Consider the following 26,101-nt stretch of genomic DNA (forward strand, 5'->3'; position numbering starts at 1 on the left):
GAGGGAGTAGCTCAGGTGAAGGCTTGAACTTTTGTTCCCTCTGCCGGGCATGTAATTCTCTGCTGTAATTAGCTCTGTCAGTTTAATTGGGGGTAATTTAGTTGTGCTGGTTAGTGGCCAGGCTATTTGACTGCTACTGCTTGGGTCTACAGCATTAATTCACTTGATAAGTGTCTCTCTCACCACCCCCCCCCTCTTTCTCTCTCTCTCAACCCCATTTTTTTCTCCTCTCGCTCTGTCTAGATCCCCAGTATTCCCACAGGGCTGTTTGTCAGTGCTAAAGGCGAGGGCTGCTGTCTAATGCAGGTATGTTACTACTGATCTCCTCTTCTTTCATTCTATCCTTCAGTCACACTGAGAATCCTCCAGAGGGGAAAAGCCAGTTCATTCCCATGACTCATTGCTCTAATGCCCAAATTCCTGACTGTAAATTGGAATGATCTGGTAAAACTTAGGCAATTGTTCAGCGGGGACTGTTCGTTCCTCAATAACACTGACCCCCTGGATAGGATGCTGTTTTTGCTGTACCTTGTCACTAAAAACAAAAAGCTCTTTGAGGCCAGGGTGGATAAACAACTTCTTGGGGGGCCAGTTTCTCCTCTCTTCTTCTCTCCTCTCCTCTGCTGGATGTTTAGAAGAGTGTGTCAACCTTATCCCTCTTCACATGACAGGTGATCATTACGCTGGTCTCAAATGGGCTCTGTGATCCTCCAGATAACACTTAACAGTTTTTGGATCCTTTGAAAAGGGACATAAAGCGTATGTGTTTCACTACTGTTGAAATGCTGCATTGATATATATGTATATATCAATCAATCAAATGTATTTTATAAAGAAATTTGTCACCAAGTGCTATAGAAACCCAGCCTAAAACCAAAGAGCAATAAATACAGATGCAGAAGCACAGTGGCTAAGAAACTTCCTTTGGAGGAAGGAAGGTCATTTTAAAGGCAGGAACCTAAGGCAGGAACCTAAGAAGAACCCTAGATAGGAACCAGGCTCCGAGGGGTGGCCAGTCCTCTTCTGGCTGTGCCAGGTGGAGATTATAAGAGTACAAGGCCATTAAGGCCAGATCATTCTTCAAATGCTCATAGATGACCAGCAGGGTCAAATAATTATCACAGTGGTTATAGAGGGTGCAGCAGTTCAACACTTCAGGAGTGAATATCAGTTGGTTTTCATAGCCGAGCATACAGTGCATTCAGAAAGTATTCAGACCCCTTGACTTTTTCCACATTTTGTTACGTTACAGCCTTATTCTAAAATGGATTGTCTATTTCCCCTCATCAATCTACACACAATACCCCATAATGCCAAAGCAAAAACAGGTTTTTAGACATTTTTGCATATTTATAAAAAATGTAAAACTGAAATATCACATTTACAGGATTCAGACACTTAACTCAGTACTTTGTTGAAACACCTTTGGCAGTGATTATAGACTCCAGTCTTCTTGGGTATGATGCTACAAGCTTGGCACACCTGTATTTGGGTAGTTTCTCCCATTCTTCTCTGTAGATCCTCTAAAGCTCTGTCAGGATGGATGGAGAGAGTCGCTGCACAGCTATTTTCGGGTCTCCAGAGATGTTAGATCAGGTTCAAGTCCAGGCTCTGGCTGGGCAGCTAAAGGACATTCAGAGACTTGTCCCGAAGCCACTCCTGCATTGTCTTGGCTGTGTGCTTTGGGTCGTTGTCCTGTTGAAAGGTGAACCTTCGCCCCATTCTGAGATCCTGAACACCCTGGAGCAGGTTTTCATCAAGGATCTCTCTGTACTTTGCTCCGTTCATCTTTCCCTAGATTCTGACTAGTCTCCCATTCCCTGCCACTGAAAAACATCCCCACAGCATGATGCTGCCTCCACCATGCTTCACCATAAGGATGGTGGCAGGTTTCCTCCAGACATGACGCTTGGCATTCAGGCCAATGAGTTCAATCTTGGTTTCATCAGACCAGAGAATCTTGTTTCTCATGGTCTGAGAGTCTTTAGGTGCCTTTTGGCAAACTCCAAGCGGGCTGTCATGTGCCTTTTACTGACGAGTGGCTTCCGTCTACCATAAAAACCTGATTGGTAGAGTGCTGCAGAGATGGTTGTCCTTCTGGAAGGTTCTCCCTTCTGCAAAGAGGAACTCTGAAGCTCTGTCAGAGTGACCATCGAGTTCTTGGTCACCTCCTTGACCAAGGCCCTTCTCCCCTGATTGCTCAGTTTGGCCGGGCAGCCAGCTCTAGTAACAGTCTTGGTGGTTGTAAACTTCTTCCATTTAAGAATGATGGAGGCCACTGTGTTCTTGATGACCTTCAATGCTGCAGACATTTTTTGGTACCTTTCCCCAGATCTGTTCCTTGACACAATCCTGTCTCGGAGCTCTACAGACAATTCATTCGACCTCATGGCTTAGTGTTTGCCCTGACATGCACTGTCAACTCTGGGACCTTATATAGACAGGTGTGTGCCATTCCAAGTCATATCCTATCAATTGAATTTACCACAGATGGACTCCAATCAAGTTGTAGAAACATCTCAAGGATGATCAATGGAAACAGGATGCACCTGAGCTCAATTTCCAGTTTTATAGCAAAGGTTCTGTATACTTATATAAATTAGGTATTTCTGTTGTTTAAAAAAAATATGAATTAGTTTGTTTTCGCTTTGTCATTATGGGGGTATTGTGTGCAGACTGAAAAAATATATATTTAATCCATTTTAGAATAAGGCTGTAACGTAACAAAATGTGGAAAGGGGAAGGGGTCTGAATACTTTCCAAAGGCACTGTATACACTGAGTGTACAAAACATTAGGAACACCTTCCTAATATTGCGTTGCACCCCTTTTGCTTTCAGAACAGGCTCAATTTATCCGGAGTGGACTACAAGTTGTCGAAAGCATTCCACAGGGATGCTGACCCGTGTTGACTCCAGTGCTTCCAACAGTTATGTTAAATTAACTGGATGTCCTTTGGGTGGTGGACCATTCTTGATACACACGGGAAACTGTTGAGCGTGAAAGGTGACATCAATAAGGGATCATAACGTTCACCTGGATTCAACTCATCCGTGTATGTCATGGAAATAGCAGGTGTTCTTAATGTTTTGTACACTCAGTGTATATAGGAGCCATGGCTGAAGAAGGCCACTATTGCTGCCTATCTCTGCCCCCCTCAACTCCTCCATACATCCCTCCATCTATTCACACACCTCCTAATTTCCTGCTTTCACACCTCTATCCCTCCCTCAGCACATCCCTCTCTCCAGATTAGCATGATGAAAGAGAGGGAGCCTGTGTGTGTGTGTGTGTGTGTGTGTGTGTGTGTGTGTGTGTGTGTGTGTGTGTGTGTGTGTGTGCATGCCTGCGTGCGTGCGTGCGTGCGTGTGTTAGCTTCCATATTCAATGGGTTTTCTCTGCACACAATTCTTCTCTGCACTATCTATTACACCCACGATCTGGAATACATTCTGTCTCTCCTCAGATTGATGTATCCTACAACGTGCCTGACCCCTTGGTCAAGCCAGCCTTCCAGCTCAAGGTGGACCTGAAAGAACCCAGGCAGGAGCGGCACCCGCCAGCACCACCCTCCCCCCGCCACCCTAGTCCTCGCTCCCGTTCCCGTGCCGACAACCGCTCAGAGCTGAGCCGCAAACGCCGGGCAGCCACCGATGATGAAGACCCCGCAGCTCACCAAGACAACCTGGACTACCGCATCACCCTGGAAGCCTGTGCCAGGTAGGGAAGAGACAGTCGGCTCAGTGCAGCAGCCTTTAGCCTAGCTATCATTTAGGCTGGTAGTTGGCCTAGTTCTGCTAGCATTTAGCTTAGCGTCTAACTCTGTTTCTCTCTTCAGGTGGCTCCACTCAGGTTCTTCCAACATGGCTGTCTTGGAGGTCCCTCTGCTCTCAGGTTTCCGTTCCGATGTGGAAAGCTTGGAGAGGGTAGGACATAAACATACATACATACATACTGACAGACAGACAGACAGACAGACAGACAGACAGACAGACAGACAGTGTGTTTAATAGGCTAAATTAAACCTTTACTCCAGAGTGATCAGTTCTTGCAACTTGTAGTCTATGATATTTCAGATTTAGATATGATTATTTACCACGAAGTAGTTTGGATGTAGTGAAGTAGTTTTTTTCTTAAGGATAGCTTTAGTGTAGCTTAACTTCTTCCACACACACACACACACACACACACACACACACACACACACACACACACACACAATGTAAACTCCATTACATCCCATTACTGACAACAACAAAAAACACTGTAGTAACTACTTGTTTTTAACTATAGTAAATACTACAGTATTTATTTGTATATACCCTGCCCATTCCCCTCCTCAATTTGTGCCACCTGTAAGTGAGAAACCTACATGCCAAGTATAGACCATATAGTATATTGTGTTCCCTGTGGTTATAGAAACTCCAGTCCTATCTACCTATAGGTTATGGAACATTTTCTCTTTTACTATTTCTCCAGTAGGTTTCCTCAAGGAGAAGCCCTCCACTTCTATGTCAAAGATAATCAAACCAAAACACTATAGTAAATATTACAGTATACTACAGTCCGCACAAACACTACAGTAATTACTATACTATATTCTACTATTTTATTACAGTATTTATACTATAATAAACTGTAGATAATACAGTATACTAGAGGTCGGCCGATTATGATTTTTCAATGCCGATACCGATTATTGGAGGACCAAAAAAAAGCTGATACCGATTAATCGGACGATTTTTAAAATGTATTTCTAATAATGACAATTACAACAATACTGAATGAACACTTATTTTAACTTAATACAATACAATCAATAAAATCAATTTAGCCACAAATAAATAATGAAACATGTTCAATTTGGTTTAAATAATGCAAAAACAAAGTGTTGGAGAAGAAAGTAAAAGTGCAATATGTGCCATGTAAGAAAGCTAACGTTTAAGTTCCTTGCTCAGAACATGAGAACATATGAAAGCTGGTGGTTCCTTTTAACATGAGTCTTCAATATTCCCAGGTAGGAAGTTTTAGGTTGTAGTTATTATAGGAATTATAGGACTATTTCTCTCTATACCATTTGTATTTCATATACCTTTGACTATTGGATGTTCTTATAGGCACTTTAGTATTGCCAGTGTAACAGTATAGCTTCCGTCCCTCTCCTCGCTCCTCCCTGGGCTCGAACCAGGAACACATCGATAACAGTCACCCTCAAAGCAGCGTTACCCATGCAGAGCAAGGGAAAAAAGTACTCCAAGTCTCAGAGCGAGTGACGTTTGAAACACTATTAGCGCGCACCCCGCTAATTAGCTAGCCATTTCACATCGGTTACACCAGCCTAATCTCGGGAGTTGATAGGCTTGAAGTCATAAACAGCTCAATGCTTGACGCACAACGAAGAGCTGCTGGCAAAACGCACGAAAGTGCTGTTTGAATGAATGCTTACGAGCCTGCTGCTGCCTACCACCGCTCAGTCAGACTGCTCTATCAAATCATAGACTTAGTTATAACATAATAACACACGGAAATACGAGCCTTAGGTCATTAATATGGTCGAATCCAGAAACTTTCATCTCGAAAACAAGACGTTTAATCTTTCAGTGAAATACGGAACTGTTCCGTATTTTATCTAAGGGGTGGCATCCATTAGTCTAAATATTCCTGTTACATTGCACAACCTTCAATGTTATGTCATAATTACGTAAAATTCTGGCAAATTAGGCGGCCCAAACTGTTGCATATACACTGACTCTGCGTGCAATGAACGCAAGAGAAGTGACACAATTTCACCTGGTTAATATTGCCTGCTAACCTGGATTTCTTTTAGCTAAATATGCAGGTTTAAAAATATTGATTTTAAGAAAGGCATTGATGTTTATGGTTAGGGACACATTGGAGCAACATTACGCACCGCATTGTTTATATGCAACGCAGGACACGCTAGATAAACTAGTAATATCATCAACCATGTGTAGTTAACTAGTGATTATGATTGATTGATTGATTGTTTTTTATAAGATAAGTTTAATGCTAGCTAGCAACTTACCTTGGCTTGCTGCATTCGCGTAACAGGCAGGCTCCTCGTGGAGTGCAATGAGAGGCAGGTGGTTAGAGCGTTGGACTAGTTAACTGTAAGGTTGCAAGATTGAATCCCCCGAGCTGACAAGGTGAAAATCAGTCGTTCTGCCCCTGAACAAGGCAGTTAACCCACCGTTCCTAGGCCGTCATTGAAAATAAGAATGTGTTCTTAACTGACTTGCCTAGTTAAATAAATATTAAATAAAGGTGTGTAAAAATAATAAATAAATAATCGGCCAAATCGATGTCCAAAAATACAGATTTCCGATTGTTATGAAAACTTGAAATCGGCCCTAATTATTCGGCCATTCCGATTAATCGGTCAACCTCTACAGTATACTGCAGTAAATACTACTATATACTACAGTAAATACTACTATATACTACAGTAAAATATCAAAAAACACTAAAGTGAATACTATAGTATTCCTACCATAGTATACACTTTAGTATTTTTTCATGCGAGTGTGCTGGAACTCTTGGCAGACATAGCCAAAACTGGGTCGACTGGATCTACGTGTGTGTGTTTATGAAGCAGTGGGGTAATCACTATTGAGAGAGTATTTTTACTGCAGTGTTTAAGGACTGTAGTGTTGTCTGGATGAGGGCCAACTCTGGCCCAGAGACACATTACTGTGTCTCTGGGGCTCCACAGGGAGCCAGGGCAGGGGGCACCTACCCTCTCTTGGCCTAAAACCTAGCCGCCAGGGCAGGGGGTTGCCACTGTTTATTACCCCCCTCTGAGAGCTAGGGGAGAGGGATCCATGGCAGCCATCTTAGGGAGGGTTAGTTGAGGTCACCTCCCCAGGCACTCATCAAATGCTTATCTCCCCCATTACTGCAGAGTTATGGGCCACAGACTCCAGCTTTATAAAGACCTACCTACCTACCTGGGATAACACACACACACACTCACACACACACACACACACACACACACACACACACACACACACACACACACACACACACACACACACACACACACACACACACACACACTCACACACACACACAATCACACACACACTAGCTCCCTGAGACTTGAGGGAGTCAGTGCTGACCTGTGTTGTTTAGTGGCTAACAAGCTAGGTTTACAGAGCCACCCCTGCTAGCCTCCCTGCCTTACGACTGCCTGACTTCCTTGACCAGCAGCATTCCTCACTTTACGAGATGGAGCCTCGCTTATGCAGTCATGTGTTGTTGTTTTCATCAATGTTACTTGGAATGATTACCCAACACACTTTGGCTTATGTCTCTATGGCTCTTTTTTATCAGTATAATGGGGCTGAGCTGAATGGAACAAAATGCCTCACATTAACTATGCTACCTATTTTATTTTACTTTAAGTGCTAAGAGAAGGTGAATGGAATACATTTCAAGTTGTTACTATAATTATAGTTCTTGTCAAACAACACAGCCAACACACAGCCTACTCACACACAGACACACACATACTCTATTACTTTCTACCGAACTCTGTGTGTGTGTGTGTGTGTCCCAGTGGCGCCAGCTGAGGCTGAGCACCTCATTAACTTCATCTGTCCATAGGACTGCCACCTTCTAGAGAGCCCTGTGGGAGGAATTAACACCCGTGCCCCCATGCTCCCCCCAACACCCAACCCCTTACGCTGTATCAGCAACTCCCTCATAGACACTGATACTGTTATTGGAAGCTGTCTCAGGCTCCCTCTCTTCAGCTGGTAAACAGACTTGACCTACCTACTGTACAACTAGGCTGAAATGAAGTCACCAGAATACTTACTGACCAGTGAGACAACAAAAAAGCTTTGTATTTAACCCTTTAAACTAAAAGGCTTTGACAGTGGTTCTGTACTGTATAATAGTGTTTGTTGAAAGGGATGTTATTGAATGTTTGGTTAATTGTAGATTAGAATATGTACTGACCCCCATCCTCTCCCCTTTTCTCATCAAACAGCTGCTAATGGACAAGAGGGTTGGTCTGAAGAGGTACGAAGTGGACGGAAGGAAGGTCCTCTTCTACTTTGATGAGGTACCAGTATATCACCATTGTGATCTGTTTATAGCTGTGGTGTACTTTTCTGTTTGATCAACTCTAACTGGTTAACATTTGACCTGTCTCTGTGTTTTCCCACCACACAGATCTCCAGTCAGTGTATGACGTGTGTGGCCTTCCAGGCTGTCAGGCAGTACATAGTGGGCAAGACAGCGCCTGTTCCAGTCAAGGTGTACGACTACTACGAACCAGGTGTGCCTCTGATGTTATGAATATGCTCACTTTGCGAGCAGGGAAATCCTCCTCTATCTTCACAATGATTTAGTATGATTTACCGACAGCCTTCTCTCAGAGGAAATTGGAATTCAATAGTATGTGGTTTAAAATATAGAGACAGTGTTGTTTTGTGGAGAGAGAGGTGCATCCACCACTCGTACAAATCTTTGTGTGTGTGTGTGTGTTTCTGTCTCTCTCTCTCTCTCTCTCTCCACAGCGTTTGAGGCCACCCGCTTTTACAACGTGAGCGAGAGCAGTCCACTGGCCCGCGAGCTGTGTGATGGCACCACGTGCAACGAGGTGGAGAGCTCAACCAACCAGTGGATAGGTAAGAGCTACACCACCGAGTTACAAAACTCTACTGTATTTCCATTAATGGGACTACGCCATTATACTTGTGTTAGTGCCCATTAAGCTTAGCTAAGAGAGAGAGAGAGAGAGAAAGTGTGACATGTCTCACGGGGCTCCTCTGTAAACCTCCCTGTCCCTATGCTTTCTAAGAGTGTGTGTGTCGTGCCTAAATTGTTATTGGCACGGGCCGATACTGGAAAGAGAAGAAACAGAAAAACAGGCCCACACAGGAATGCCCACTGGCCCTGGTTGTCATCGTGCCGAGCCGAGTGTTTTCGTTTCAGCGAGACACAACCACACACACACACACACACTCATTAGCGAGGACCGATGTTGCTACAACAAATGGCGAAGTTTGCCGTGGTGATGAGTGGATGACCCTGTGCGTGTTGGCACTGTGTTTTGCCGGCCTGGCTGAGAGAGTGAAAAGAGGCTGAGGGGCTGGGACCCCGTGCAGCTGGAAACAAGACCATGCTCGGACCCTGGGGAACACACACATCCTCTCTCTCTCTCTCTCTCTCTCTCTCTCTCTCTCTCTCTCTCTCTCTCTCTCTCTCTCTCTCTCTCTCTCTCTCTCTCTCTCTCTCTCTCTCTCTCTCTCTCTTAACTTTCCCTCCTATGAAATATGTATTCTCTATTTCCTACCCTTTACCTGGGCACTGGATAAACATAGAAAATAAGGTCTGTGGTAAATGCAGGCTTAAGAAATCCTATACATTTTGATCTATAATAATCTGCATCAGCTAGCGTCACTTTTTGTGAATTTTGAAGCATTTATGTAATCAAAAAAAGCACATAAAGCACTAGTATTTACCTCAGACCTTATTTTGGGCGTTTATCCCAAAACCCTATTCTTTCCCCATTCATGTTCCCCATAGGAATGGCTGAACGAACCAGAGGTAACTCATTTCCGTTTTTTAGGGCGACAAGCTGATGAGCTCTATTATGATGGTTAAATGTAACAACTAAAATCACACAATGTTGATGAACATTGTTAGAAAAATGCAAAAGATCCTGTCCTCTGTGTTTCCTCTGACCCAGGCTTTGTCCAGGGAAACCAATGTAACAAGGTGTTTGGCTGTCTGGAGGAGAAGTTTGAGCGTTGCACCTGCTACAGGGACTGTGGCTATGACGGGGAGCCGGTGTGTGGCTCAGACGGACATCTCTACCAGAACCAGTGTCAGATGGAGGTCTTCGCCTGCCGCAACGGGACCCGCATAGAACAAATGCCCATGTCCCAGTGTCCTCAGAGTAAGACTACTCTACCAGGGATGGGCTCCATTCCATTTGAAATTAAGCTAATTAGTTGAAAAATCCTTAATTACAGTAATGGCCAATTAATCAATTCATGACTTTGATGTGAATTCATCCTCTGAATGGATTTAATTCAAAGCTGCTACAGCTGTGCCCCCACACCCACTGACTGCTCCTAACACTGCCAGGCTCTGAACCCCTCCCAGTGTCTCTGCCAGCCAGGCTCACATGTGGCTCTAATTTATCGGTCAGCTGCCACACATTGAAGAGCTAAAACATGATCTATTTCATAGTCAAACATTACATCCACCAAAAATATGTCTCCAAAATGTTTTGATTATTAGAAACACCCTTTGAGGATGTGCTGGAAGAGGGTGCAGGGCAGCCCAACATGCACATAATCTATCACACACACACACACACAAAAGTAGGAGAAGAAAGGGTGGGGTGGTGTGTGTGTGGCTGTGGTAACAGCTGTTCAGGTGCAGGCTGGATGAAGTTTGTGAGGAGAGCTTCCCAGCGCTGCTATATTACAGGGCACCCCAAATGACAGAGTGCTTTTGTCCAGGCCTTTGAAAACCCTGTCACATTCCTTTCCGACGCACAGACCAACAACAAAGGAGCCTTCTTGTTGTGGAGCGGATTGGGAAAAGACACAGACAAAACCTGTGTGGGAACACTCGGCTGCCTGTGCCAAATGTTTCATACAGTAGATTATCAGAAGGAACGGATACGTGTTTAGACCTTCCTATTGTCGCTTGTTTGTGTATGGGTGATTTAGAGATATTCACCCACGTTGGAAATACGGGAAAATATATCACACTTGTACTGTAACCGTACAGTTTAATATGTGGTCCGCGTAACATTGGCTTGTTGTCATTGTGTTGTGTCTTTGTTCACACAGCGGAATCCACCACGGAGGACAGAGAGACTGCAACGGGCGAGGAACCAGGGCAAGCTCCTGTGCCTGTACACAAAGGTAAGTACAGTGCCAGGCAAAGCACTCACACACTCATACAGACACACACACACCACTCTCTCTTTTCCTCTCTCTACACCTCCCCCACCCCTGTCTCTCATTGGACGCCAGCGGTTCCCAGCTGCAGGAGGGAGTGTGTGTGATAATTGAGGAGTGTGAAGAGTGTGTGTTGTGAGTGCCAGCCAAAGGCAGGGGCTGGAGAGTTCAGGCATATCACCTCTGAGTGAAGCTTGCGTTGACATGTGCAGGCGTGTTAGGTGGCTCATACTGTAGGGAACCCTGCTCTGCTCTGTTCCCACTCTCGAGACACTGTACACACACCTGCCAGAGGAGGACCAGACCTCTACTGTGCCCACTGTAAATGTATATCTGCATGTATCCATTGCTCTGTATTGTATGAGGGATTGGAGCTTACTCCAGCTCAGACTACACACATACAACCCTCTGAGAACATTCACTTACAGACTGCCTACAATAGTTTGCTCTACTCTACACCCACTATAAAGTATATGTCCACCAACATGCATCTGCTTCTTCTGGCTTATAACGAGTTTGATCATTTTTATAAGTAAAAATGAGTCTAAGGAGTTTGATCATTGTTGTAGAAGAGCTAGCTAGAGGTGTAGATGAGAGCCCCTGCCCTTCCTTCCCTCCTGTCCTCCAGGTCTGATCACTCTGTCTGCCTGCAGTGTGCTGGGGGCTGTTGGGACTTGCCCCAGTCTGCAGGAAAGGTGAGGAGAGGGGGAAGTAGAGCACTGACTCTACAGGCTACTCTCACATTCAGATAAACAGGAGTATAGGCTTCACTTAGGTGGATCGTTTTTCTTAAAGGTGATATTTGTTGCTCCTCCACAGGGTTCACTTAGATGTCATGCTGAAATAACTTGTTACAGAACTCCTGGTCAGATATATCATTCTTTATGTTGGTGTGTAGCAGAGATCGTGGGTGTGATATAGAGTAGGCTCAAGTCTGTGTGTGCGTGCGTGTGTGTTTGATGTGGCATATGCCTGTGCTGACTTGTTCCCAGCCTGCAGCTCACAGTAGCTGTAATGGAGTTCCACAAAGGTCAAAGGTCTCCTCAGTACAAAGACTGATGCTTCACATTGGAAGACACCTCACCACAGGAATGCCATTAAAACTCTAGCGGTACACACGTACAAAAAACATGTATCAAACCAGATTATTACACTCAATGAACATTGTGCAAACTGTAATTCTGAGCTATTATATGTTGTTGACCTGAGCTACACTGTGCGTTAGGTTAGGTCGATTGTGATGGATGTGATTTTGTGTGCCAAGAATCTGACAGCATTCTCAACAGATTTAGTGAAAACATTAAGACTTTGGAGTCAGTTCCTCCCTTAGTGGTGAAACAGCATCAGAGCTGAGTTCACAAATAATTTAACAAAACACTATGTTTAAGAGACTGGTTAAAATAAATGGAATGTAGTGTGTGTAGTCATCTGAAATATATGATTTCCAAAAGGAGCAGTGTGCATGCAGTGCTTTACATGAGTCTGAACTTTTAAAGGACATAGTGACCCCTACTGGCCACTTTGGACCAATTAACTCATTTTTGGTAGATTCTCTGTGGAAAAATACTGTAATTCTCCTTAACGTTTTAGCCAAAACTAGTGTTCTCTCAAAAACAATGTGTGTGAACAATTGTCTCATATCTTTATTATTTCAATTTTTTTCAACATCCCTTCTCCCCTCTCCCTGTCCCTCTCTCCTCCCCTCTCTCTGTCCCTCTCTCTGTCCCTCTCTCTTATGCTGTAGGTGAGGAAGAGCAGGGTTCCATGGCTGAGGTGTCCTACTACTCCTATGAGTATGACCCAGACTCAGAACCCTTCGCTGCGGAGGGGGAGGACCACTTTGAGCTGGCGGAAGGGGAGCAGGGGGGAGAGCAGGACAGTCCATCAGATAGCCAGCTACCCACACTGGACACAAAGGACACCCATGAGCGATGGTATGGCCCTCTGACCTCTCCGTCTGTTTGCACAACAACACTGAGTTGGAACTGTTAACACGGTGGTAATGTGGATAGGACTTGAAATTAACTCAACTGTGACTTTGTACCTTCAAACCTGTTTCAGTCTATTTCCTCTGTAATAACAAAGTGTATTCAGATACCTCTACGTCAAATCAAATGTTATTGGTCACATACACATGGTTAGCAGATGTTAATGCGAGTGTAGCGAAATTCTTGTGCTTCTAGTTCTGACAGTGCGATAATATCTAACAAGTAATCTAACAATTCCACAACAACTACCTTTGGGGTGGCAGGTAGCCTAATGGTTAGAGCGTTGGGCCAGTAACCGAAAGGTTGCTGGATGGAATGCCCGAGCTGACAAGGTAAAAATCTGTCGTTCTGCCCCTGAACAAGGCAGTTAACCCACTGTTCTTAACTTAACTGACTTGCCTAGTTAAATAAAGGTTAAATAAAAAATAAATAAAATACCTTATACACACAATGTAAAGGGATGGAATAAGAATATGTACATGTAAATATATGGATGAGCGATGGCCAAGCGGCATAGGCAAGATGCAATAGATGGCATCAGTGGCAGTCAGTGCCTTTTAAGATGAGTCATGACGATTGGCCTTATTTCTATTGCCGCATATTGGATGACTGTCATTCATATTCCATTCACCCAGTTGAATGAAACAGCGATAGGTTTAGGCTACTACCTGATACTCACATTTTCCCTTTAACCATCATGAGGTTGCTACAACCAAGCTTATGAATGAACGTTTACAATGTAGGTGCACACAGGTCTATAGAAACATTTGAGGTGACAGACAGTGACACATAGACAGACAGTGACACATTCAATGCTGCCTTGCACACTCTTGCCTGCATCTAGCTGATCTGGGGTGTAATCATTAAGTTGCAAACAAGTTTTTTATTGGACAAATTCAGGTATGTTAATCCCTGTTCTGTTTTCTTCCGTTTAAGAAAAGGTTTTCAACGGAATACACCCCTGATCATGCGTAAACACAGTTCACTTTCATAGCAGCCATGTTATATTCATTCTAGCATATATGCGCTCTCCTCTTCTCACCTTTTCACTTCACTTATGGACTTCAATGCACAACATATCAGATATATGTGGCCAGACAAAAAAACCTATCCAAGCATATCATAACCGCTACACACAACCTGTCACCATATTAGCTAAAGTAAAGTCATAGTACATAGCTAATAGAACTAACATAGCTAATAGAACTAACGTGTTAGTAAACCCGCTACAATCATGCAGTAACGTTACAGTGTACAGTCAGTAAGCAGTTGAGCACTTACACCGGCGGGCCCCGGAGGCAATAAATTAGTAAAACCAAAAGCTTACCTTGACTTGGAAGAGTCCCAGTGTTGTGTTGGATAGTCATAGCTAACATGCCATCCCTCTGTTTGAGCAGGCTGTTTGAGTAGGCTGCATTTGCTCGCTAAGTAAGTTAAACTGAAAGTGATTTCTTTTTAATTACCCCTCTCTCTCTTGCTGCTCCTTCATTTTGGAAGAAATGAATTTGTTCAAAACTGTTAAAGTATTGTCTTTTTCTCTTTTTAAGTCAACTAGTCACCACATTTTAGGCACTGCTGTAGCTTATGCTTTCAGTACTAGATTCAAACTTTGATACTTTGATTGGGTGGACAACATGTCAGTTCATGCTGCAAGAGCTCTGATAGGTTGGAGGACGTCCTCCAGAAGTTGTCATAATTATTGTGTAAGTCTATGGAAGGGGGTGAGAACCATGAGCCTCCTAGGTTTTGTTTTGAAGTCAATTTACCCAGAGGAGAACGGAAGCTAGCTGTCCTCCGGATACACAAAGGTGCTACCCTACAGAATGCTGTAGTGGCTACTGTAGACCTTCTTTTCAAAACATTGTATTTTAATAAATTATTTGGTGACATGAATATGTTTAGTATAAATTTATCTAAAAAGGATAACTTTTAAAATGTTTATGAAATTCACTTAGGAGGATGGTCCTCCCTTTCCTCCTCTGAGGAGCCTCCACTGCTCTACATCAAAGATAGCATATTTGTATCAAATTGCAATGAACATCGTCAGAGATCTTATTCAGTGTACTGTTCTCCTCTCCTCCACAGAAACTTCCCCTGACTGCATCACCAGCCAGATCTCCAAATTGTACATTGTTTGTTAATATGTTAGAGTGGGTGGAGAGAGAAGGAAAAGAGGGGACTGCCCATCCTGAAAGGAAGAGATGGTGGGATGTGTGTGTGCGCGCATATGAATGACTAAAGGACTACGTGTGTGCGTGTGTGTGCGTGTGTGTGTGTGTTACTATGCTAGTCCCCCTCCAGCCCTCTGTATTTCTCTCTTTTATATCTCCAGTCTCTTATTCAACAGTAGACACCATAGCGTCTTTGATATTCACTGTAGTGCCTTTACATTGTTTTTCTGTAACCTCTAGATGGAGGTGTAATTACACCTGAGTTAAAACAAATGTTTTTTTTTTTTTTTTCTATCTGTGGTATTTATTTGTAGCTAGTGCTTTTTTGGTTTATTTGTTCCAATGCCTCCCCCTATTGCCTTTTTGTCCTGTCACCTACACCAATGTCTTCATTTAATTCATAAAAAATATGTCAAGATGTCATGGACCTATTTTTCTTATTCTGAGGAAGCCTTAGGTCGAACACTGAGGTGTACAGTGGATATCTTTATGTACTTATTTGGTGTGTTAACCTACTAGAGACGGAATTTCTGCAGCCTTAAACTGGAGGATTAAGATAAGCTCAATCCTTCTAAACATTTTTACCAAGCTACCAATATCTCCACATAATAAGTCCTATTTGGGTATAGCTGTCACCTTACTGTTGAACAGACAGGGATTTGATTGTACAGTACATAAGCTATTTTGTTTTGTTAAATTTTGATTATTGATATCCTAAAACAAGAATAAAGGTTTGGAACTATGGTACATTTACCATTTAAACCAATGTAACCCCACATCCATTTTCAATACAGCTGCTTTTGAAAAACAAGAGAATAAACTTTGTATACAATCCATGTCTCTGTTTGCAGTTAACTTTACATGCTACTGTAAGTCTCTCCTCAGGTAGCAGTAATTTTATTCCCTATATGTATAGGCCTATATGTTACATAGGAAACGAGGAGCAGACCTGGTGGTTAAGGAGTTGTGTTGGTCTGAGGAGAATTTCCTGTCATCCTGTCAGCAGTTAGCTGTGTTATTAGGAAGCGCTGCGGTCTTTCAGAATACCCTCTGCTTTGAAGGCTGTGACTCCGTGACCTCTGGAATGGCTGTGTGCAGCTGGACCAACCCGTTTGTTTGCCCCTGTTAACAACACATTCAGGTTACCTAAACAGCAGCCAGGAGAGAGTTGGAGCCTGTTAATGTTTAATGTTGGTTAAGGCACTTGTTTATGTTCTCGGTTATAATATAGCTTCTGGCAACTATAGTGTGTGCTTCTGCTGCTGTTTAAAATGAATACCTGGTCAAAACGGCACATGGATATGCCTTTTCAATGTAGAGGTTATTGAATAGGTCATGAGCCCACTGTATGATCGAACTACAGGAATGGTGGTGGAAAACTGTCAGATTACACATTACATATGTTATAATATGCATTGTCTTTCTCACTTTCAGTGTATCATATACTGTGCTATGTCAAGAAGGATAATATTTGTTCACTCCACTGCTTTGCAGGTCTCGAAGGGATACTGTTGTGATATAAAGTGTGAATGGTATATCTACATTACAAGTGGGAGGTCTGTAGTATGAATGGGGAAGGTACAGTGGGGAAACTCACTTCGCTGACCAAGCAATGCTGGAGCCCTGGTTTCTGAGTCTGAATATCATGGAACATCTCCCTGGCAACTGCATGCATGGTTGAAGTGTAATATTCTGCCTCCACGCTGCGATGAACAGCGAGAGTGAAATAGTAAGGAGGGAGAGGGGGATCTTGGTTTCATGGATTGCTCTGTGGAGATAGTGTTACATGACAGTGCATTCGAGTGATGACATTGTTTCTAAGCACCAGCAGAGCTGGACTGCTTTTTAACTGGCTGAGATGATGGACTAGTTGGAGACAGCATTGGAGTGAGATCAAACATTTGTTCATTTTAAAGGCCCTTCTAAACAAGATGCTCTATTTTTTATGGTCTTTATGGGCCTTTGATGTAGGGCTGGGCGATATATCGTCTTTTAAGGTATACCGGTATAGATTTTACTATACTGCCTATAAAGGTAATTTAATACAGTGCTAAATAAATAAAATGTTCTACAAATTGGACTACTTCCCTGTCAGTTTTGTCCTAGTTTGTTTGAGTATAATCAGAATGGAGAAAGCCCATAAAAAACACTTTGAATTAATTTGTTGCCATACTCGGGTCATGAACTACTCATAAAACATATTAAGAACTTTTATGATTTAGAAACAAAAAATACCACCATACTGTAAAAAACAAGAAAAATATTGTGATATGATATTTTGGCCATATCGCCCAGCCCTATTTGATGGTAATGGATCTTATTTTGGAGTGATTAACTGCACAGACTGTTTTAAGGTATGCATTTCTGAATAGGCGAGCTCCATACTGTATTCAACTGTATTTAACTCGGGAGACTTGGGAGATGTTGCTGCTGAGTGGAGAGCTGACATCCATCTGACACAGAAGATCACCTCACTAAGAAGAGAGGAAGACCTGCTGGCTATGAAGCATCTCTAGAGCCTGTTTGTGTCCACATCTACAGTAGTATGCTCCCTATACCTGTGTTTTTGTGCATACTGTATTGTCAAATGCCATCTTATTGATTGAATAGAGCAGTTTATGTAATGATTTGGAAGATTTTTTTTGTAAGACTTCTTGTAGGAGCGTAAATCTCTTTGACCATTGTGGGGAGGTGAAAAACCACCCCATCATTGCCGGCAGAGAAAGATGAGAAAATTGGAACGGAAATGGCGCCACACCAAACTGGAAGTCTTCTGACTAGCTTGGAAAGACAGTACTGTGCAGTACCGAAGAGCCCTTACTGCTGCTCGATCATCCTATTTTTCTAACTTAATTGAGGAAAATAAGAACAATCCGAAATTCCTTTTTGATACTGTCGCAAAGTTAACTAAAAAGCAGCATTCCCCAAGAGAGGATGACTTTCACTTTAGCAGTGATAAATTAATGAACTTCTTTGAGGAAAAGATTGTGATTTTTAGAAAGCAAATTACGGACTCCTCTTTAAATCTGCGTATTCCTTCAAAGCTCAGTTGTCCTGAGTCTGCACAACTCTGCCAGGACCTAGGATCAAGAGAGACGCTCAAGTGTTTTAGTACTATATCTCTTGACACAATGATGAAAATAATCATGGCCTCTAAACCTTCAAGCTGCATACTGGACCCTATTCCAACTAAACTACTGAAAGAGCTGCTTCCTGTGCTTGGCCCTCCTATGTTGAACATAATAAACAGCTCTCTATCCACCGGATGTGTACCAAACTCACTAAAAGTGGCAGTAATAAAGCCTCTCTTGAAAAAGCCAAACCTTGACCCAGAAAATATAAAAAACTATCGGCCTATATCGAATCTTCCATTCCTCTCAAAAATTTTAGAAAAGGCTGTTGCGCAGCAACTCACTGCCTTCCTGAAGACAAACAATGTATACGAAATGCTTCAGTCTGGTTTTAGACCCCATCATAGCACTGAGACGGCACTTGTGAAGGTCGTAAATGACATTTTAATGGCATCGGACCGAGGCTCTGCATCTGTCCTCGTGCTCCTAGACCTTAGTGCTGCTTTTGATACCATCGATCACCACATTCTTTTGGAGAGATTGGAAACCCAAATTGGTCTACACGGACAAGTTCTGGCCTGGTTTAGATCTTATCTGTCGGAAAGATATCAGTTTGTCTCTGTGAATGGTTTGTCCTCTGACAAATCAACTGTAAATTTCGGTGTTCCTCAAGGTTCCGTTTTAGGACCACTATTGTTTTCACTATATATTTTACCTCTTGGGGATGTTATTCGAAAACATAATGTTAACTTTCACTGCTATGCGGATGACACACAGCTGTACATTTCAATGAAACATGGTGAAGCCCCAAAATTGCCCTTGCTAGAAGCATGTGTTTCAGACATAAGGAAGTGGATGGCTGCAAACGTTCTACTTTTAAACTCGGACAAAACTGAGATGCTTGTTCTAGGTCCCAAGAAACAAAGAGATCTTCTGTTGAATCTGACAATTAATCTTAATGGTTGTACAGTCGTCTCAAATAAAACTGTGAAGGACCTCGGCGTTACTCTGGACCCTGATCTCTCTTTTGAAGAACATATCAAGACCATTTCAAGGACAGCTTTTTTTCCATCTACGTAACATTGCAAAAATCAGAAACTTTCTGTCCAAAAATGATGCAGAAAAATTAATCCATGCTTATGTCACTTCTAGGTTAGACTACTGCAATGCTCTACTTTCTGGCTACCCGGATAAAGCACTAAATAAACTTCAGTTAGTGCTAAATACGGCTGCTAGAATCCTGACTAGAACCAAAAAATTTGATCATATTACTCCAGTGCTAGCCTCTCTACACTGGCTTCCTGTCAAAGCAAGGGCTGATTTCAAGGTTTTACTGCTAACCTACAAAGCATTACATGGGCTTGCTCCTACCTATCTCTCTGATTTGGTCCTGCCGTACATACCTACACGTACGCTATGGTCACAAGACGCAGGCCTCCTAATTGTCCCTAGAATTTCTAAGCAAACAGCTGGAGGCAGGGCTTTCTCCTATAGAGCTCCATTTTTATGGAACGGTCTGCCTACCCATGTCAGAGACGCAAACTCGGTCTCAACCTTTAAGTCTTTACTGAAGACTCATCTCTTCAGTGGGTCATATGATTGAGTGTAATCTGGCCTAGGAGTGGGAAGGTGAACGGAAAGGCTCTGGAGCAACGAACCGCCCTTGCTGTCTCTGCCTGGCCGGTTCCCCTCTTTCCACTGGGATTCTCTGCCTCTAGCCCTATTACAGGGGCTGAGTCACTGGCTTACTGGGGCTCTCTCATGCCGTCCCTGGAGGGGGTGCGTCACCTGAGTGGGTTGATTCACTGATGTGGTCATCCTGTCTGGGTTGCCCCCCCCCTTGGGTTGTGCCGTGGCGGAGGTCTTTGTGGGCTATACTCAGCCTTGTCTCAGGATGGTAAGTTGGTGGTTGAAGATATCCCTCTAGTGGTGTGGGGACTGTGCTTTGGCTATATGCTTCCTGTTTGGCCCTGTCCGGGGGTGTCCTCGGATAGGGGCACAGTGTCTCCTGACCCCTCCTGTCTCAGCATCCAGTGTTTATGCTGCAGTAGTTTATGTGTCGGGGGGCTAGGGTCAGTTTGTTATATCTGGAGTACTTCTCCTGTCCTATTCGGTGTCCTGTGTGAATCTAAGTGTGCGTTCTCTAATTCTCTCCTTCTCTCTTTCTTTCTCTCTCTCGGAGGACCTGAGCCCTAGGACCATGCCCCAGGACTACCTGACATGATGACTCCTTGCTGTCCCCAGTCCACCTGGCCGTGCTGCTGCTCCAGTTTCAACTGTTCTGCCTTATTATTATTCGACCATGCTGGTCATTTATGAACATTTGAACATCTTGGCCATGTTCTGTTATAATCTCCACCCGGCACAGCCAGAAGAGGACTGGCCACCCCACATATGTTCTCTCTAATTCTCTCTTTCTTTCTCCCTCTCGGAGGACCTGAGCCCTAGGACCATGCCCCAGGACTACCTGACATGATGACTCCTTGCTGTCCCCAGTCCACCTGACTGTGCTGCTGCTCCAGTTTCAACTGTTCTGCCTCATTATTATTCGACCATGCTGGTCATTTATGAACATTTGAACATCTTGTTCTGCCATGTTCTGTTATAATCTCCACCCGGCACAGCCAGAAGAGGACTGGCCACCCTACATAGCCTGGTTCCTCTCTAGGTTTCTTCCTAGGTTTTGGCCTTTCTAGGGAGTTTTTCCTAGCCACCGTGCTTCTACACCTGCATTGCTTGCTGTTTGGGGTTTTAGGCTGGGTTTCTGTACAGCACTTATACTTAGCGTATTCGTCCCTACACCAGATATCATGTAACGTGTGAAATAGACAATCCTTTTTGTTCATACTTAAACTGGTGTGTGCGCGCAGACACAGGTCCTCAACCTATTGTGTAAAATATCTATCCCACAGGGCCAGGAACTGGGCATTATGCTCTGTCACTGACCGTTGCTTTTATCAGCCATGCCTTCACCAAGCCAACCAGCCCTGCTTACTCCTTCCACGGCAGGACTAGCAACAATTGTGAGTACTACAGAGGTCACAAAAGAGATCCCAAGCTTTAAACATGACATGCTACTCTATTCAAGAGTCCTAAATGGTCTATGGAAAACTACCCCAAGTAGTTGCTCATGAAAGGGAATATTGAACGTTGTAATGCCAATGTAAATCCACTAAGGGGAGACACCCCAAAGACTTTTCAAGCTGTGAACCAGCCTACAACAGTACAGTATACTACTTATCAGCCAAATGTGACTGTCCTTAGGGTACTGGCAAACTTACTACAGTATTGTATGTCAGCAAGTTATTTGATTGTTTCTCTTGTTTGTTTGTGTAGTGTAAGGTGTTTACGACAGCCTCAGTATTACATTGATGCAAAAACCACCTGTTTCGGCAGGGACGGCAACACTGCATACTCCACGCTGGGCAAAGTGAGAGGATAATCAAGTAAGTTCCCACTAACTTCAGGAAAATACACTTTTAATTCAGAGCTGATTCCACATTTTAATGCACCTATAACATTGTAAAAAATCAAGTATAACCATGTTTTTATTTGACAAAGACCCAAAGCATCCTCCTAGAGGACTGCAGTCTCAGGGCGCCATTTATTGGATATGTGAAAATGTTGATTTTTCCTGATAGAGGTGTTAATTACATAAGGACCTTGTTGAGTGTGGCAGTTCATATGCCACGTACATAAGTAGGGCAACAAGATACAGCTGGATGTGACAGCTCAAGCCTTGCCTTCTGCTGTTAGATCTAAACTTCATGAACGTACTTCACAAATATGCATATTCTAAATTAACCTATTGCATTCCATTTCAAAATGTTGCTTGTTTTTAGAAAGCCAAAGCTAACTGCAGCCGTTTCCACCCGCAGGGCTTTTCCATACTCCTGGACTAGCGGCATATAGCCCTGAGAATGCTCCTCCATGCAACATCCAGCGCAGACCCCCATCCTATACCATGTGCTGCCACACTCGCTACTGTAGCAGCAACTCAGCGCCTAAAAAGCACCTTCTTCCTGCTCTCATGGGCCCCCAGGTCCCCACCAAGCTTGCCAGGGGGTCCTCAGAGGACATGTCCAAGACCCCAGGCCCTGGTAGATACAACAGTACAGATCCAAGTGTCTACCTGCCCAGGCAACCAGCTTTCTCCATGCTAGGTTGCCATGGCTTCCCCAACGATGCCACTCTAAAGCCTGGCCCTGGAACTCGTAACCCTGAGAAGGTGATTGTCCACAAGCCCCGGGCCCCAGCATTCGCTCTGGGCATTAGACACAGAGTTTGTCACCCCACTGGTGGTCAATGTAGCTGACTACACAACCATGTTCCTCCATCATATGGGACTAGGCCTAACCAAGGTTGGATTTATCTGCAAAACAAACAACTCGATGAGGTGACAAATGAGAACCATTTCTACTGCCGTGCTGGCTTATTATAAAATTAAGGATGTTTAGATACAGAAAAGAACATATACAAACTTCCACACAGAAAGTAAAGAAATATATTGTATTTACGTACTATCCAGCAACAGTGCTATTTAGAATGAACAGAAATGCGACTCTAGTCAGTCAAAACGTATACTGTCTGATAATATACACACACACACACACACACACACACAGAAAAACAAATAAAATAAAAACATTTCTTCTTTGAATAAAATGTTCCACGTTCAAGAAAAAAATAACTACATTTGACCACTATGCTCATTAATACAACATATATTGACAAGTAAACATCAATAAAAGTGTACCAAATGTTATTCAAGCTCGGTAATGTCTCATGAGAGAAATTCCATCTTCATATTGTTGCCCTTATCAAAGCAGAACCGCTCACCATCTCTTAGTCAGGGCCGAGCCTTCTGCCTTCCACTCTCCTTGGGCTACCTCTATCATACCGCCAATATTTTGAGGAGTTTAAAAAAACTGAAAATAAATGGTCTATTCTATACACCAAAACACATGGAGAGATGTACATCTTGTTTAGTCAACAAAGACCATACAATTCAACTGAGGCGGTTTTCCGGGACGTGGAAGATGATTTCCACTCAATCCTTTGGAAGAGGTCTTCGGAAAAGCAATATATGCGGCTCTAGAAGTAAAACAAGTAAAGTTATTCAGTACTCACTTCAAGCTACCAGAGATAGCTATGTTATTTTCAAATATGCAGATGGCAGAACAATGGCTTTACATCTGTATGGATGTGATCATGACAACATAAGATTGGGGAAAAGAGGTCAATGGTTTGTGTCAGAGTCATGTAATAGGCAATACAATATGGCTAGTACATTTCAACTGTATTAAAGAGGATGTCAGAAAAGCAAGAATTCCTGATTAATCTGTTCATAAACTGCCATGAGAAGACTTGTGACATAAGTAAACAAATAACATTAAGTAATGCTGAGATGTTGCTCTATGAAACATCAGTCAATAGCTCACCTGGCTTGTGGATCATGTAGTGGATCCAGCCCTGGCTCTGCTGCACCCCCAGACCCCTCCATTCATCTTCTGTCATCAAATGAGAGGTGGGCACCAGCTTGGATAACTGTTTCGGAAGCATAACATGCCTGTGTAGGAAAGGGACATTGAGTTCAACCAATTAATTTAGTTACTAGCTAAATAGAAAGGTCTCTGTGATTTACATGTAACTTTAGTACCAGTGCAGTAGCCCAAATAACTTTGGACATGTGGCAACATCAGCTGATATTATTAGCGAACGTTAACCAAGTCACCTGATAGTTAACGTTACTCACTGCAAAATAAACACATGAATACAGCCTTCAGTTAAAAGCAAACAAATATAATTTTAATAGCAGTAGCTAAGTATCATTATTATTTTAGCCAAATAAAGTATTATGGCTGTTTCTCGGCTAAAGCTAGCTAGGAAGTTGGCAACAGCCAACGTTGGCTAGCTAGCTAATCAACCTGGGAGTTGTGTAACGATACACTTTGCCTGCGCTAGCATATAAAGCAAGCATGTTAGCTGCTACGCTAGCTACAACGTCAACCTACCTGTACTCGAATGCTTCATCTGTGTACTTGTCAGAGTAGTAAATTTCTTTCTTCGACATGTTTAATCAAACCGAAATATATGACACAATCTTCTGGGTTCGTTTTCGTATTTTCAGAAAGGTGTCAATAAGCTTAGCTAACTAGCTTGGAATGGGCGCAAATTGTCATCCAAAGTCTATCGGCAAATTTTGAACTCAAACCGTCCCTCTCTCCGCCCGGATTGGTGAAGGCGCGCGGATCAAAACGACGTGCGAGGCGCCCCGCCCCGACACCATCTTCTGAAGTTGACAGTTGTAACGTTAGATTTGTTTGTAAGAGTTGTTTGTAAAAATGTTTCCTGTGAAATAATGATTTTTTCTTTTGATTTGTTAATCGAAAGAATGACACACTAGCCACCTAGTTATAGAAATAGAGTCCATGTCCATTTAGCGTGCTTATTTAGTACTACAATCATGTCATGAATATTCAATCATAAATGTTGCCTAAAGGAATCCTAGTTTTTCCACTGATAACATCAGTCACACTCTTTCATAAAGTCATAAGCACTTCTTCTTGTGGTGTACGTAATGTAGCTAGCCATCAGTGTTTATTTTGAGTTGCTAAATAACACTTAAATGTCAAAGGAACCAACCACACTTGTTCCTGTGACCTTTGAGGGTTAGAGTGCTGTATAAACAAATACTGTAATTTTACTTCTGTGCTTTATCATCTATTTGAAATTCATCACCTATACAATAAGAATAATTGTAGATAGTATACATGAACATGCAAAGACATTGTCTTTTTTATAACTGCAATGTAACAACAGGTTTAAACCTGGGCTGTTTTAAAAGTGGCGAATTTGTGACTTTAGAAACCCAGCTGTTTCCACAGGCCCCATGTATGATAGTTTCCCTTGTGAATTAGTTACATAGAAACAGCCTGAGTTCTCAGAGAGTGTGCTTGCACGTTGTTATCACATCTCTGGGCTCTGTAATGGTTGCTAATGAGACATAGTGCATGCACAGCCTGCCTTATTCCACTGCTGATTGCAGTGTTACAGCACGCTGAAAACCAGGTGAATATTAGCTCCTTGTATTGCAGTGCAAACAAATTAGTTGCATGTTACAGATACAGATGCATTCAATTTGATCAGAAAAGTGTTTCATTGTGTCTGCAGTGTGTATTAAAAGTTTACATTAACTTTTTTTTTTTTGTAGATGTGTTATAAAGAAGCCTGTCTGGTCTGAAATGCTGCTTACTTTTTTGATAGATTTATATTAATCTGGTGATATATCGTGGAGTCTGTTTTCACTCTCCTCCCACTTATCATGGAAGTGGTAGACCTAGTTAGTAGTATGGTCTGATGCTTCTCTTCCTATTAGTCATCAGTCACATCCTACATATTGATGACATTTGGTTTATCAGTATCTTCTCAATTCTCTTATGCCACAAACAACCAAGTGATGTAATTGGTTGTCGAGGAGTTGGCATGTGTGTATGTGTTTTTGTGTGTAACTTGTGTTAACTGTGGCTTGTTGCCCTTGCGAGTTTGTTCATTCAGTCTATGACTTGCAGAAGGGTCTTATGCTCCTCAAGCCGTTATGCTCTCTCACATACTCTGAACTTCCTTTATTGCTTTGGAGTTTTAGGTTCCTGGGTTATTGTTCAAGTCAGGGCATCTTCACTCTGCTCTCCAAATGTCTGAGATATAGGTGAGTCTATTGCTGCCTCTCATAATTCCTGTGTTTACTGCATGTACAGTGTATTGTATTTCTTTGCTATTTTATCTCTGAGCGTACACACTCTTTAAATCTAGTGCGTTTAATTTTTGCCTTGCACAATCAATTTTATGGTGCGCTAAGCCTTTTCAACTTCCACCTCCGCAAATGTTGGCCTTTGCAAATGAACCAAGACTTTTTTTGAC

General features: G+C 42.8%; 2 protein-coding genes, 1 non-coding gene and 1 pseudogene across 4 annotated transcripts in view; 3 read left to right on the top strand and 1 right to left on the bottom strand.

Moving 5' to 3' along the window:
• The window catches only part of LOC139409184 (C3 and PZP-like alpha-2-macroglobulin domain-containing protein 8), a 47,693-nt gene extending 31,751 nt beyond the window's left edge, over window positions 1-15,942 (top strand). The window contains exons 34-43 of the mRNA XM_071153979.1: window positions 244-306; window positions 3,466-3,719; window positions 3,838-3,925; window positions 8,017-8,091; window positions 8,202-8,307; window positions 8,549-8,659; window positions 9,724-9,933; window positions 10,841-10,915; window positions 12,696-12,885; window positions 15,025-15,942. Coding sequence (XP_071010080.1) covers window positions 244-306; window positions 3,466-3,719; window positions 3,838-3,925; window positions 8,017-8,091; window positions 8,202-8,307; window positions 8,549-8,659; window positions 9,724-9,933; window positions 10,841-10,915; window positions 12,696-12,885; window position 15,025 — 1,173 coding nt within the window. The 3' untranslated portion in view covers window positions 15,026-15,942. The remainder of the gene's footprint in view (window positions 1-243; window positions 307-3,465; window positions 3,720-3,837; window positions 3,926-8,016; window positions 8,092-8,201; window positions 8,308-8,548; window positions 8,660-9,723; window positions 9,934-10,840; window positions 10,916-12,695; window positions 12,886-15,024) is intronic.
• LOC139410309 (U7 small nuclear RNA) lies at window positions 4,450-4,503 on the top strand. The gene has a single exon (XR_011634472.1). It is a non-coding gene; the product is annotated as a U7 small nuclear RNA (small nuclear RNA).
• A 5,394-nt stretch (window positions 15,943-21,336) lies between the features above and the next one.
• On the top strand, window positions 21,337-22,581 carry LOC139409736 (ciliary microtubule associated protein 1A-like; annotated as a pseudogene).
• Window positions 22,582-22,608: 27 nt separating this feature from the next.
• Window positions 22,609-24,400, bottom strand: LOC139409185 (cyclin-dependent kinases regulatory subunit 1-like). 2 transcript variants are annotated; one of them, XR_011634376.1, is made up of 4 exons: window positions 24,196-24,400; window positions 23,623-23,750; window positions 23,041-23,275; window positions 22,609-23,007 (listed from the first exon to the last, which is right to left on the bottom strand). XR_011634376.1 is itself a non-coding variant. In XM_071153980.1 (3 exons), exons 1-3 carry the CDS (start codon window positions 24,252-24,254, stop codon window positions 23,232-23,234), a joined length of 231 nt encoding a protein of 76 aa, XP_071010081.1. In that variant the 5' UTR covers window positions 24,255-24,400; the 3' UTR covers window positions 22,609-23,231. The 2 variants fall into 2 exon arrangements, 1 of the variants encoding a protein (XP_071010081.1); XM_071153980.1 differs by having other exon boundaries at window positions 22,609-23,275.
• Between the last annotated feature and the right edge of the window lie 1,701 nt (window positions 24,401-26,101).

This window comes from Oncorhynchus clarkii, chromosome 5, assembly GCF_045791955.1.
Source record: "Oncorhynchus clarkii lewisi isolate Uvic-CL-2024 chromosome 5, UVic_Ocla_1.0, whole genome shotgun sequence".
NCBI lineage: Eukaryota > Metazoa > Chordata > Actinopteri > Salmoniformes > Salmonidae > Oncorhynchus > Oncorhynchus clarkii.